Raw genomic sequence first — 14,617 nt, 5'->3', positions numbered from 1 at the left:
TTCTCGCATGGAATAGCCTTCATTTCTCAGAACAAGAATAGAGTGACAAGTTTCAGAAGAAAGTTCTTTGTTTCTGGCCATTTTGAGCCTGTAATCGAACCCACAATTGCTGATGCTCCAGATACTCAACTAGTCTCAAGAAGGCCAGTTTTATTGCTTCTTTAATCAGCACAACCGTTTTCAGCTGTGCTAACATAATTGCAAAAGGGTTTTCTAATGATCAATTAGCCTTTTAAAATGATAAACTTGGATTAGCAAACACAACGTGCCATTGGAACACAGGACTGATGGTTGCTGATAATGGGCCTCTGTACGCCTATGTAGATATTCCATTAAAAATCAGCCATTTCCAGCTACAATAGCCATTTACAACATTAACAATGTCTACACTGTATTTCTGATCAATTTGATGTTATTTTAATAGACAAAAATATTGCTTTTCTTTCGAAAACAAGGACATTTCTAAGTGACCCCAAACTTTTGAATGGTAGTGTATATATCCCAACATGTGTTTTGTCCACTATTTACCCAGCACTGGGTTGTTTTTAACCCAGCATTTTTAAGAGTGTATACTAGAATAGACTAGACTATACTACACTATTTAAGCACCTGTAATGTATCAAAACTTCAAGCTGCCACAGGTTTAATGATAATACCAACACACCACTATTTATCAGAAATGTAAAGTAATGATTCACAGTGATAAGCAATACAAGAACACAGAGGATTCAGATACAATGATATCATTGTTTATTCTCCTGAGGAAAGTACAAAGCGACTTGGCAGGTCTCAGCCCCACTGTCTGTCCTGCAGACATTCTCATTCAATCACTGAGGATGCATCCTAAATGGCACCCTGTTCCCTATATAGTGCACTACTTTTGAGATGGGCCCTTAGGGCTCTGGTCAAAAATAGTGTACTATATAGGAAATAGGGTGACATTTGGGAGCCATCCTGAGAGTGGGTGCCTGAAGACAAAGATTGCCCTGCTCGTAACAAAGAGCACTGCTCTCTAATGCCTCCTCTCCTGATAGGACAGGAGAATGGAGGAGATTATGCAGGCATCCATCTTACATTTTTCACTCAGGTAAACAAGACAAGGTCACTCCTGGATATATTACCCTAAAAGGATAAACAACTGTTTGGGACATATGTGATTCTTTGCAGTTCATGGGCTTGAATTAGCATTCTATTAACATACAAAACAATGTATTATAATACTGCAACAGAAGCAAAACCTTTTCTCTTTTCATTTTGAGTCCTATAGGTTAGTACCTATTCATATAACTTCAACATAGTCAAGGATAGGTCAAACATGCATGCCAACACTGACTGACTGACATGCAGTAGCTCATATTCATGATGGGTAAATGCCTCTTCATTTCTTACCACCAGATGGCAGTCTTGTTCTGTGCCACTAGCTCAAACAGAGGAGACAAGTGATTTACATTTTAGTCATTTAGCAGACACTCTTATCCAGAGCGACTTTACAGTTAGTTTTATTTTTATTTTTATACTAGCCCCCCATGGGAATCGAACCCACAACCCTGCCGTTGCAAGCGCCATGCTCTACCAACTGAGCTACACAGGGCCTGATGTGCTACCATAAATTGGTTTCAGCTGCCACCCCATAGGTCCTTCCCTAAACCATGTATTTAGTATTCAAGTCCATTTAACATGAATCGTCATTCTATTATTCTTACAAATTATGAGCATTGCATATGTAGCCAACAACAAGCATAATGCTTGATTCAGTTGCCAGCCTATGGCTCATAGATGACAGAAAACATGTACTGTTGGAAACATTGAACAGAGGTACATCCTCTCCACATATTGGTGTGTCCTTAAAAATGTCTGCAGGACTCAGGTCTATAAGGTTGTCAGTGGCCTGAACAGAGGTGACTAGGTTACGCCATACCCTGTCTGTGTCCTTGGTATCAGTTACATAAACCCCCCTGGGGTTGCCAGATTTGATAACTTGCTTACGTAACCCCTACCCTCCATTAACGGGAGAAAACCTAATTTTAGGAATTGAAAAGAAAAAAGAAAAGTCTCTAATCAAGAGAATGAAAAAGGGGTTTCCTGCCCCTGCAGACCCCACCACACCCTTTCTTTCAGACACCCCACCACCACTACCTCCACCCCTATCCCTATGGAGAGAGGGTCAGCGTCCCAAATGGCATTATGAGAGAGAGAGAGAGAGAGAGAGCGAAAGCTAGAGAGCGGGAAAGTGTGTGTGTGTGTGTGAGTGAGAGAAAGTGAGTGAGTGAGAAACAGGGAGAGAGAGAGAAGGTGGGCGAGAGAGTGAGAGTAAGCGAGAGTGGGAAGTGAGACCTTTCACATAAACAAAGCAGGGAGTGGGAAGCAGCAGCAGGAGATATTACATAATTATATTGCCATTATGTAAACCAGAGTTTGAGAAATGGCAGATGCTGTATAGCCAGGCTGGTGTAAAATGCCTCATCAGTCAATGCAAAGACCTACCGCAGAAATCACATAACTAAAACTCCAGCAGTGTATGTGGGGCATTAAAAATGTGTACATTTATGGATGTTTGGGATGCATTTGATTATATTCTCCTGCTATACTATTAATAAATGTCCAGAGCACTTAGATAAGGCCTCGGGAGATGTATGGTAATCTGATAAATCCTACAAAGGGTTTGGCAGCACTGAGTATACATCCTGTGATGTCACGAGAGGCTACACAGCTTTCAGCGGGATTGCTCAAGTAGTGCAAGGAGACCAGGTTCAATCAAAACAAGGATTTTATTAAAGGTCTTGGGAAACTAACGAAAGTATAACACAATTCTGTTCTCTTGTGGCTCTTTAAGGGTTAACAGTTCAGGGATGTCTCTTCCACATCCAAAATCATAACTCTCACTCGCTCAAATAACTTTTCCCCAGTCTTACTGTATTCCACGTTGCAGCTAGTGGCCAACCCAGCAAAACGTCCTTCCAAATGTCCCACACGTATTTCCACCGGTGCATATACCCAAAGGTGAGTATTTCCCCAAAGGTAAGTATCTCCAAATCCTTATATTCCTCCTGGAAGTGGACGTGCAGCACTCTTGTCCTCCAGAGAGCCCAGCTTGGAGACTGTGTCTCTTCCCTTCCCAAACCTTCAGCTCATCAGCTCCTCATTTGTTTCAGCTGCGTGGGAAGATTGGCCATAGAGGGGTGGAGTTCCCGACCATACCAGCAGATGGAGCCATAGCTGTCTGGGTTTGCAGCCACCTCAGGGGGATGTAACGTCCCTCCAGGACACAGCCTCTCGTGACATCACACATCCCCTCCTCGGGACCGACGTCCTCGTCGGGTAAAGGCAGCGAAGAAGGCATCACGCCGGGAGAGGGCGTCCGCATTGCCGTGGTGCTTGCCAGCCTGCTCTCTCTTCAACTCCTCCACCTCTAGGACCAGGGACTCAGCCTCCTGTTGTCTCTCCTTGAGTTTCTTACTGAACGCATCAGCCTTGGTTTTAGCAGAGTTTAGCTTCTGTTGAGCAGCTTTCAGTTCCTTCTCTCTCTCTGCCTCCGCATTCTTCATCTTGTTCTCCAACACCTTGTACTTCTCCTCTGCCTTCTTCTGGACCTCCTTACTACTGCGCAGGGTCTCCTCACACTCCTCGATGGTCCTGCGCAGCCTCTCCAGCTCCTCCTGTTGCTTATGGAAGGAGCTCTGTTGGAGTTTAGCCTGGAGGATATCTAACTCTTCTGTCTTCATGTCTAACTGTTGCTTTAACAAACGATACCTCTCAGCGGTCCCCTTCAGACCAGACAGTTCTTTGTCCAGATTCTGTAGCTCCGTCTCTGTGTCGGTCTGGGCACCTGCCATCCCTATCAGAGCCCGGGCGGGAGTGAGTAATTCGGAGGATTGCACCGGAGCCTTCCCAGCATGAGTCTTGCCTCTCCGTTTCCGAGGTACTCGGGTTATCCTCTCCTGAGACTCTCTCCAGAGTGGGTAAAAGGCTGGGCAGTCTCGTCCAATTAGGACAGGGACGGGGAGGGAATCAACCACCCCCGCCGTCGTGTGTATGGTTCCCCGTGTGCTGGTCATTGTAAGTTCAGTAATGGGGTATTCTCTGGTGTCCCCATGGACACAGGAAACTGGGAGGACTTTCCCCGGGGTCAGACACGTTGGGCCCACCAAATCCTTACGCACCAGGGTGGCCCGGCTACCAGAATCCAGTAAGGCCTCCACATCATGGTGATTCACAGTTACCGGGCAGGTGGGGGGGTCGATCTGGGCCGCCATCTACGACTCCCAAGAGCGAGGCAAAACGGTGTGTGGGTGCTGAGCTGGAGGACTCCGCAGTGGGCATAGGTTCATCGGCTGGTTTCCCACACTGCCAGGAGATATGTCCCATCTCCCCACACCGGTAACACTGTCGAAGTTTCCCCCTCCTGGTGTACTCTTCTTGGACCCGCCTGGTTTCTGGCTCCCCCTGGAGCCGGGATAAGTCCTGACGTGGCTGGGTTCGAGACCTTGGGGTCCTTTGGACGGGTTCTTCCCATTTGTGGTGAGGCCGCACTCCTGGGGTCTTTTCGGGAAGCATTCAGCATCTCCGCTGTGGCCTGGTACTTTTCCACAGCTTCCACGGTCAGATCAGCCGTGGTCAAGGCCTGCTGACTGATGAACCGTTTTGCCTCATAAGGCAGGGCGCGTAGGTAACGATCCACCACAACGGCCTCCACCACCGCCGCTGCTGTATTCCTCTGCGGATCCAGCCATTTCCTTGCGATTCGGACAAGTTCATGCATCTGCGCCCGAGGAGGTTGGTCTGGTTGGAAGGTCCAGCTGTGAAAGCGCTGGGCCATACCAAACTTTGTGAGTCCATATCTGCTGAGGATCTCAGACTTCAGGGCATCATAGTCAGTAACCTGGTCAGGGCCCAGGTCCCGGACAGCATTCAGCGATTCCCCGGTTAGAAAGGGGGCTAACAGACCAACCCACTGTTGCTTGGGCCAGGCTTCCCTAGTGGCCGTGGCCTCAAATGCATGCAGGTATGCCTCAATGTCATCGGTAGCTCCCATCTTAGATATAAAGTCACTTGCCTTTATTGGGCGGGCATTTTGGACAACCCTCTGTCTCTGCAACTGCAATTCCTCTGCCTTCAGAAGGTTGGCTTTCTTTTGCTCCTCCAAGAGAGCCACGTTTGCTTGCATCTGGGCGTGCTGGCCAGCAACAAGGGCTTTCAATATGTCCTCCATTTCAGTCGGCGGGGGAGCCTACGGCCAACTTGGAAAACTGGGTGATCAAACCTTCGGTATCCTCCTCTGACATGCACTATTAACGCTTGAGCGTGCCCGTATTCTCCACCATCTGTGATGTCACGAGAGGCTACACAGCTTTCAGCGGGATTGCTCAAGTAGTGCAAGGAGACCAGGTTCAATCAAAACAAGGATTTTATTAAAGGTCTTGGGAAACTAACGAAAGTATAACACAATTCTGTTCTCTTGTGGCTCTTTAAGGGTTAACAGTTCAGGGATGTCTCTTCCACATCCAAAATCATAACTCTCACTCGCTCAAATAACTTTTCCCCAGTCTTACTGTATTCCACGTTGCAGCTAGTGGCCAACCCAGCAAAACGTCCCTTCCAAATGTCCCACACGTATTTCCACCGGTGCATATACCCAAAGGTGAGTATTTCCCCAAAGGTAAGTATCTCCAAATCCTTATATTCCTCCTGGAAGTGGACGTGCAGCACTCTTGTCCTCCAGAGAGCCCAGCTTGGAGACTGTGTCTCTTCCCTTCCCAAACCTTCAGCTCATCAGCTCCTCATTTGTTTCAGCTGCGTGGGAAGATTGGCCATAGAGGGGTGGAGTTCCCGACCATACCAGCAGATGGAGCCATAGCTGTCTGGGTTTGCAGCCACCTCAGGGGGATGTAACGTCCCTCCAGGACACAGCCTCTCGTGACATCACAATCCCAAATGGCACCCAATTCCTTATATAGTGCACTACTTTTGATGGGCTCTGGTAAAGAGTAGTGCACTACATAGGGAATAGGGTGACATTTGGGACGCATCCTGAGAATGATTCCATTTTGGACAGAGGGCCTAAAATCTTAAACAAATTAGACTGCAGTGCCCTTCAAGCTTTTATCCCTGCAATTATACAGTATCAGTTACCATCCCCTCAATGACATTTAGCTCGGTTCAACTCTATTTATGGAGTCCATGACACAGTTTAGTCCTTTAGAGACTACTCATTCTTCTTGCAGAGCTGGACTTAAAGCAGAGAGTAGTCTGGACCACCACTGCTCTTAACCTCCTCCATCCTACCATAAACCCCATGGGCAGTAAGAGTCACAGGGCACTTCTCTATTTCTTTCTTTCTTAATTTTTTTTTATCTCCCTCTCTCTTTCTTTCTCTGTCTCTATTCTCTTCTCTCTTCCTCTCTCTCTGTCTGCCCTCTCTCTGTGTGAGAATGAGTAAAGTAAGACTGTTCTTTTAGCAGCAGTTTGACTGCAGGACCGAGAGATGGCAGGTGTAATGGATCGAGCGTACAGTAACCATGATGAGCCTCTGAACACTCGCCCACATGAATACTGGGATTGAGTCACCATGCCAACAGGTGTGGTGTTGGGGAGATGGGATAAGAGTGGAATGCACTCAAACAACATGTGATATGAGCATTTGGAAGGAATAGGCGAGACTCACAATTAAACACTTGATGAAAAAGTTTTGTAGATGATAATTTCAAGGAAAGTAACATAAAATCATCACAAAATGTACCTCAACTATTATTATAGTTTTTAAAAGATATTTCTCTTGATTATGTATACATTTGAGTCTGAGCATGGTGAGAGTTCTGATAACAAATAGGGAAGATTACAATGAGACAAGACATTTTTTTTGGAGAAGATTAAAAAGACCTTGACAGCTTGACGAATAGGCAGCGAAACAACTATGCTTTTTTCCCTCCTCATATTTCGAAACCCAGTTCCCACTATGGTGTTAGTTTAAAGTTTTACACACCGCAGCATCATACTTGTGTGAGCAGTGAAAATAATAATGTCCAACAAGATGGAGAGGGAGAGGGGGAGGGAAAAAAGGTCAGCTTAACCGCTGTTATGATAAAACAATTCAAAAACAGTGTAGTTAATTTAGTTCCTAACAGAGTTCCTGGAAGGGCTGCTATTCCTGGGGTCCTCTTCCAGCAATCATCTAAAAGGGGATACTATGTCTGCTCTTAGCTTTGCCCGTCTGACCCAGGTACAACCTTTCCCCACTCTCTCTCTTTTTCTTTCTCCCTCTACTTTTCTCTCTCATTTCCTATCCTACTTCCTACATCATGTCTGGGTATCTCTCTCAGTAGGGTTGTGTCTCAGACGTAGTTGCTTGTCTGACCCTCATACGTTCCCCCTCGCTCTCTTTTTCTTTCCCTTTCTCTCTCTCCCTCTACTTTTCTCTCCTTCCCTATCCTAACTTCCCGCTCATGTCTCGGCATCTCCCGCAGTGTTGTGTCTCAGATGTAAGTTACTGTAGTCGCTCTCAGTCTAATTGAGTTTGGTCACGAAGACTGAGAGCGTTGTAGAGGATGACGACAGTCAGTCAGAGGGGGTCGGCCTAATGAGCCCGTTGGCATACCCAGGACGGGGGAGGGGAGGCATGACATATCACTGCCGAGAAGACCTTCATCACTACCACCCTAATCCACACAGCAACTCTTCACTGATCATATAAACACATGGTAAAAGCAAATGCGAACTTCCCTTAGCCTCAATTCAAACATCTTCTCTGTGCCTGAGAGAAAGCAGACGGCAATTCCACAACGTGCCATATTGTTCTGATCCCACTCCGGTTTCACCCCTGCTCTGCTAAAGAGGAGGCGATCTGTGTCTCCTCCAAAAAAGGCAGAAACATTTCTGCAGAGGCGCCCATCCTTAACCCGTCCTCTGCCTGTCTGTCCCTGCAGGTCTGCTGCTCAACAAAGACCAGACACCGCGAGTGCTTCACATACACACTATGTACCTCAGAGGGTCTGCTTTATAACAGGCCACAGTGTCGCCAGCCACACTCAAGCACTGAGTGCAAAGCTACAGAGCCACTGGTGCCTGCTGTTCACAGAGATCGTTAACATACTGTACCCAAGCACTGTTTATAATAGGGGCTTTCGTTGCAACATGCAATGATTTATATCAATGACTTGCCAGTTTTCACTCTTACGCCAGTCTGAACTTACTGGCTATGTACTGTAAACCATAGAAATAGAATGTTCTAATTATATGCTGTAAACATCCAGTACAGACTTGATGTCACAAGTGTCCGATGGCCAGATATTGAAGCACATACAATACGCCTAGAGATATCATCACATTCATACCATTATAGTAACTTAATACCCCTCTCTAACGCATTCAAAGTCAGAAAAGGTACTGTCTCAGGATTACTCTCACACCCCACCCTCACTTCCTAAATCGGATTCTCACTGCCAACCATTAGGATCACTGGCTTTCCAGAAAATCCATAGACCTTCAAGATACTGAGGTCATATATACCTTTTAGGTAATCTAAACACAGAGTGTTTGTTCCCCTTACCTGTCGCACAAAGCTGTTGGTTGTTGTATCTGAAGAGGTGCTGCCATCTGATCCTTTGAATCTGCCTTTTCTACGTGCTCCTTTTCCATGTGACTTCAGTAAGGGGAGAAAACAGATGTATTTTTAAAAAATACTATTATCAGCAGGTAACACTAAAACCTGAATAACAAAGGGTATGATGTATTGACATATGGGTATGACATCTTATATAGGTCGTAGCAGCTGGGGTCTTTGTGGGGGAGGGGGGTTGTGTGGGGTCTTCCCAGGAGATTTTGTTTTGTTGAACGACTGTGAGAAGGTCACTTCTAGTGGCTTTTTTAAAAGGACATTCAACTCCAAAATGGACATTATTGCATATGATAAATAGATTATATACTGTCTGTGATCATAATAGGCTACACCTCGGGAAACTGCACTACAGGGCTGAAGTGCTATGTTGCTAGTAGCAACTGAAAAAACACCAAATCTGCTTTCTATTCCAACACATTCCCCCAGGACATGTAAATTATGAATATAAAAAGAAAGCTATTCTGTCGGTTACTTAGAAACCAGTTATTATGTCTAGTCTATTTACTCTAAAATACCAATTTTGGTGCAGGCACTCAATATGCAGTGACATTAGGCAATGTTGAATGCCATTTCTAGTGCATATATTTGCTAAATCTTTTTTTTAAGAGCAGCCTGGTAGTCATTGAAAATTCTGAATATTGAATCCACTACATTCATAAACAGATAGGCAAGTGGAAATAGTGCAACATCCAGTACTTACCATAATGGCAATCTGCTCTTTCAGTAGTTCAAAACCAAGGCTATTATATACTCCCCATAGGAGAACCCTTTGAAGAACCCCTTTTTGTTGCAGGTAAAACCCTTTTGGTTGCAGGTAGAACACTTTTGGGTTCATGTAGAACCCTTTCTACAGCGGGTTCTACATGGAACCAAAAATGAATCTACCTGGAACCAAAAATAGTGATCCTATGGGGAGTTAATGCCTACAAAAAGACGCATTTACTATTGCTGTCTATACTGTGTACTGTAATGTAATATGATTCAGATTTCTTATTGAACCACTGACCTGGTCAAGAGACCATCTAAATATTTTCTTAATCACTTCAAAGCATGCATCGCTGGTTTTAACTGTGTGGATTTCATATCCAACCCCAAGGCTAATAGAGTACTGGACTGGCCATGCAAAAATACAAATATTTACTGATGCATAAATGTAAGAAACTTCTTGCCTAATAAATCACTTGGCTATATGAGGGTCACCAGGTAAAATAATCAGGCTGGTGCAATTCAATTGTCATCAAACAAATGACAGCTATAACTATGTAACACACCTGAAACAATAGTAGCCTAGTTGTTTAACTTTGTAGAAGAATATTCGTCCTTATTATCCAAAAGCTAGGCTATAATGCAAGCTCCTCCAACGTTTCCTTCGGAGTTTACTGCTTCGTTACATTTGGCGCCAAGCCAAGATGGTATTGGAAATGAGGTATTTGCATCTATTTTTGTTGGATAACTTCATAAATGGCAAGTTATTTATTACCATACACATGCGACATAGGCATAGAAATAAAATCCTGCAACTGTACATACTTGTAGCCCAGGGTTTTCGAGCGAATCCATATGTCTGTCCAAAAGTGAGTGCGTCTTTTGCAAGTTATTATGGACCATTTGACATCCAACCGTCGATCGATCGTTGAGATAGACAATCAACTTTTTCAAGGGTCGGTGGCTCTCTTCAAAAGTTAAGAGCAGACATTTTTCTTTGACACGACGTTACGTCCAAATTAATAAAAAGAGTTGTGTTAAAGAGACTTTTGTGGCGGAGAAGTTAAGTGACTTGCTATTTCCCTCAGCCACTCTGCCATGCAGTCTTGAAGTTTGAGTCAGACCACAACCGGTAAGACGTAGGAAGGAGGAGCAGTTTGGGTAAAAAACGTTTTTCTAATGGGCTTGTTTCCTCCCTTTAGGTAAAAATAAATAAATAAATAAGACTGCATGTCACTGAACAGCTCAGTCACTTAGCGAGTATCTGCCACTCACTGCCACTCACTCCCACTCCCACAGCCTTTTCCCCCACGTGCGCACTCAACTGGTTACAGCAGCTGGATGCAGGTAAGTTTGCGCATCTCGAGCAAAGGCACAGGTGTAAGCCTTGTCTCAAGCAAGGAACATCTAGACTAATCCTAGTTGCTCGAGTTAACAGTTGCAATGATTTGAACTTTATTTTGTAAAATAATAATTACTTTTATGATTGGGTTGGAACATAATGGGAAGGGGAAAATCTAAAAGCGTCACACGTTGATAGGTGTTTGTAGCCTAATAAATCTCGTTGACCAGACACTTCCACCCATGCGCAATTATCCTAGAGATGAGGTTATTCTTTAATTTACTCCTTTCACAGTAAGAGTTACTTTGGATAAAAACACATGAAATGTTTATATTTTGCAATAAATAGCCTTACATAAAAGGACAAAGCCTACTGTCTGTAGGCTACTGTCTTTGCACTATAGCACATTTACACACCACAGTGTACAAATTATGGGGGCCAGGGGATGAGACATTAGCTCCCCTAAATGGGGGGTTGGCTCTAATTGAACCATTATCATATTTGCACTCTGCACACACAAATAAATGTGTATTTGTCACATGTGCCGAATACAACAGGTGTAGACCTTAACTTGAAATGCTTACTGACAAGCCCTTAACCAACAATGCAGTTTTAAGAAAAATAAGAGTTAAGAAAATATTTACTAAATAAACAAAAGTAAAAAAATATACAGGGGGTACCGGTACCGAGTCAATGTGCGGGGGTACAGGTTAGTCAAGGTAATTGAGGTAATATGTACATGTAGGTAGGGGTAAAGTGACTATGCATAGTATGAAAAAAATGTATGCACTCACTAACTGTAAGTCGCTCTGGATAAGAGCGTCTGCTAAATGACTAAAATGTAAAATGTAAATAATAAACAGCGGGTAACAGCAGTGTAAAAAGGGGGGGTCAATGCAAATAGTCCGGGTAGCCATTTGATTAGCTGTTCAGCAGCCTTATTGCTTGGGGGTAGAAGCTATTAAGAAGCTGGGAGATAGAGCGAGAATGAACGTAAATCATATATTTTTTACATTCTATCCGTATTTTAGTTCACACTACATTACATTGCTAATGCACAATGATTGATATGTCACTGGACTGTAAATGTGGAATCCATGCTCAGTTTTCTGTATTGTAAAGTTTATGATATGTCTGCTGGTCTAGACAGAGTAAAAGCCCCAGTAATTCCCTTGTGGCAGCTCAGGCCCGGAGCTCCACAGACCAAAAATGCAATATCATGGTCAATCACTATTTGATCCATAAATCCATTTTTTTTTTTTTTTTATCATAGATTATGCATCATCACCAGGAATCCTACTCCTGTCAAAGCCAAATGTCACCACTAAAAACTTTTCTAATACACAATGACAGTTGCCTTTGTCATGGGCAAAATGACTGATACCTCCTGTAAACCGCCCCCAACCGCCCCCTCTAGCAGTATGTTGTTGGTTGTTGGTATTACAAACAGTAGGACAAAACTCAGTGCCTTTATTATTCATCATTGCCCTCTTGTGGTTTTATATGTTTCAACAAACCATTGGGGCTCTTTTCCAATTACTCTTTCTGTGATTCCTCGCATCCTCTCTCCCAATCTGCTTCTTAAAACTCATTGGAGGAACAGGTCCTAGGGGTGGGACCTTGAATCTACTCTGCCAATGCTCTTTGAGAATGAGGTGAGGAGAGAGGAAGCGAGGAATTAAAGAATTGAGATACACTCTGGGAGTTGCTACACTAATGAATGTAGAGTCTGTTCTGATCAGATTGCCTTTAGACTGTTCTTTGTATTATGATCCATATACAGCAATTTACAAACAATAATTACAGTAGGCCTATACTCTGCAGCATATTGTAATTGTGTTTTCCTGCAAAGGTTCAGTGTTTCAGAATAACAAATGTAGACATCGGTGGAAAAGGGTTTTTATGGGTTAAGGAGGCACATTTTAAGGACATTTCCTTACCATTGGCTCAATACCATAACTCTTGACACATCAAAACCTGACTCTAACCTCACACACAAGACACTTAGCACATACCGTTGGCACAATTACAGTACATGAAGCACAATGGGTTATGTTTTGAGTCAGAGCAGTACCCCGATTTAAAATCCAAAAGGAAAACATCTGAGTGCATCGCTGGCATATCCCATTGTATGTCTGTCTTATCCTTTCCCCTTAGCTCACGTCTATGCTCCCTCTGTCCTCCTGTCCCCTGACCTTTGCTCTGCTTTGGGGACTCTTTGCCGAGCGGGTGAGGATGGCTGCGGATACAGAAGTGCACTCACAGCCCAGATAAAAATCCCTTCCTTCCTCCATCCCGGCAGCGGACGCCTTTCAAAACACACACACAAGCATGTCAAAGAGCGTATTTTAGAACAACACACATGCACACATAGACACACACACACACACACAAACCAATAAACCTGGAGCTATCCTGGAAATTCCAAAGGGGACGGCATTCCCAAAATGAGCTAAATAAATTGCAAGTATAAGAGAAAATGTCATGAACTTCCTCCCATTGTTGTAGAATGAAGCTCTAATAAATGGAGTCAGCAGAATATTCACGACTTTGAAACCAACCATAAGCCAAATAATCTAAGCACTATCTACAGTATTTGCAGATCTGAGGTTATACTGAGGTTATTATGAATAAACATATTTTCCTTATTGTAGAGTTATTGGCAGGTGACTACCTCCAGCTTGTGGACCAGGCTTTTGTGAAATGATGTTACTTTACTGTATCGAGTACTCAACATTAACCAGTTACTGCTTAAAGAGAGCATCTCATCAGAATTGTACATAAACGTATCTTGTATAATATCGAATCATAATTGTGGCCTTATACAGTAGATTCAAGATCACAAATGTATCTATTGTCTCATGAATATAGTATAAGTGCATATTTTGTATACAGTAGGCTTTGCTCTCTCTTTTGCCCCTCTCGTGCCCCTCTTCCTTCCCCTCCCTCTCTAGGCCCACTCTGGCCTTTGAGAGAGGGAGCACAGTGCAGCACTGTGTGGGCAGGATCCCTCTGGAGTCTCCAGCTTGTTGAGTGTGGATTAGTCAGCCCAGACCAAGAGCTTTCTGCTGGATGAAGAGAACAATAGAGGCAGCTCAGGTGGGTGGAACTGCCCCCCGTTGGACCGCACACAGTGTTCACAGTGTACAGTGATCAGGACTGAGAATACATATCTCCAAAAGAGAGAGCTGACAGGCAGTGTTATTGTATAACCATAGAGACAATAACAGATTAGAAGGCTTATCATAAAACAGCAGTACAGAACCAAATTCCCTGACATTGGTTATAATTGAACAGAGCAGAGCAGAACCAAAAGACCACCAAACAGGGCAGACCTGACTAGAGCTGATCAGAACAGAACAAATTCTACATACTGTATAACAGAACACAAGTACAGTAACAAGCTCTGATTTCCATTCTGGTCAGGCCAGACAAGAAAGGGACAACACATCCATTACAATTTCAAAACCCAGCAGCAGAAAATTGGTAGATAACACAAGTATTTAACATAGGGGGTGAGCTAAGTGGTCCTCTGTGGCTCAGTTGGTAGAGAAAGGCTCTTGCAACGCGAGTGTAGTGGGTTCGATTCCTGGGACCGATATGTAAAAAATGTATGCACGCATGACTGTTTGTCGCTTTGGATGTCTGCTAAATGGCATATATTATTATATATAGATACAGTACAGTAAGTTTGAAGAAAAGTTTTGTTTTATTGATTGTCACATTTGTTTACATACTGAGAATGACTAGGTGATTTCCCAACCCTCCCTCCTCAACATTAGTGATAAAAAACAAAGGCGATAGACATGATAGACCTTGGCAGCAACATATGCATTAGGCATCCATCTCCAAATCAATAAGAATTGGGCAGAGTAAACATCCATAGTTTATTCAATCTTTTTGCTTGCACTTCCAGATACCTGGAAAAGATCAGCTGCTAACTAAGGTCACTTATTGAG

The 14,617-nt window shown here is 43.7% G+C and overlaps 1 protein-coding gene across 4 annotated transcripts in view; it reads right to left on the bottom strand.

Annotated features, from left to right (window-relative positions):
• The window catches only part of LOC121569874 (voltage-dependent L-type calcium channel subunit beta-2), a 145,236-nt gene extending 134,712 nt beyond the window's left edge, over positions 1 to 10,524 (bottom strand). Inside the window, exons 1-2 of one of the 4 annotated variants that reach the window (XM_041881143.2) lie at positions 10,142 to 10,524; positions 8,543 to 8,635 (exon numbers count right to left, since the gene is read on the bottom strand). In XM_041881143.2, the coding sequence (XP_041737077.1) occupies positions 8,543 to 8,635; positions 10,142 to 10,219 (171 nt within the window). In that variant the 5' untranslated portion in view covers positions 10,220 to 10,524. The remainder of the gene's footprint in view (positions 1 to 8,542; positions 8,636 to 10,141) is intronic. The other 3 variants (XM_041881142.2, XM_041881147.2, XM_041881146.2) reach the window with 3 other exon arrangements.
• Positions 10,525 to 14,617: the final 4,093 nt, after the last annotated feature.

The sequence above is a fragment of the Coregonus clupeaformis genome, chromosome 7, assembly GCF_020615455.1.
Source record: "Coregonus clupeaformis isolate EN_2021a chromosome 7, ASM2061545v1, whole genome shotgun sequence".
NCBI classification, from domain to species: domain Eukaryota; kingdom Metazoa; phylum Chordata; class Actinopteri; order Salmoniformes; family Salmonidae; genus Coregonus; species Coregonus clupeaformis.
This window is presented reverse-complemented; position numbering and strand designations above follow the sequence as displayed.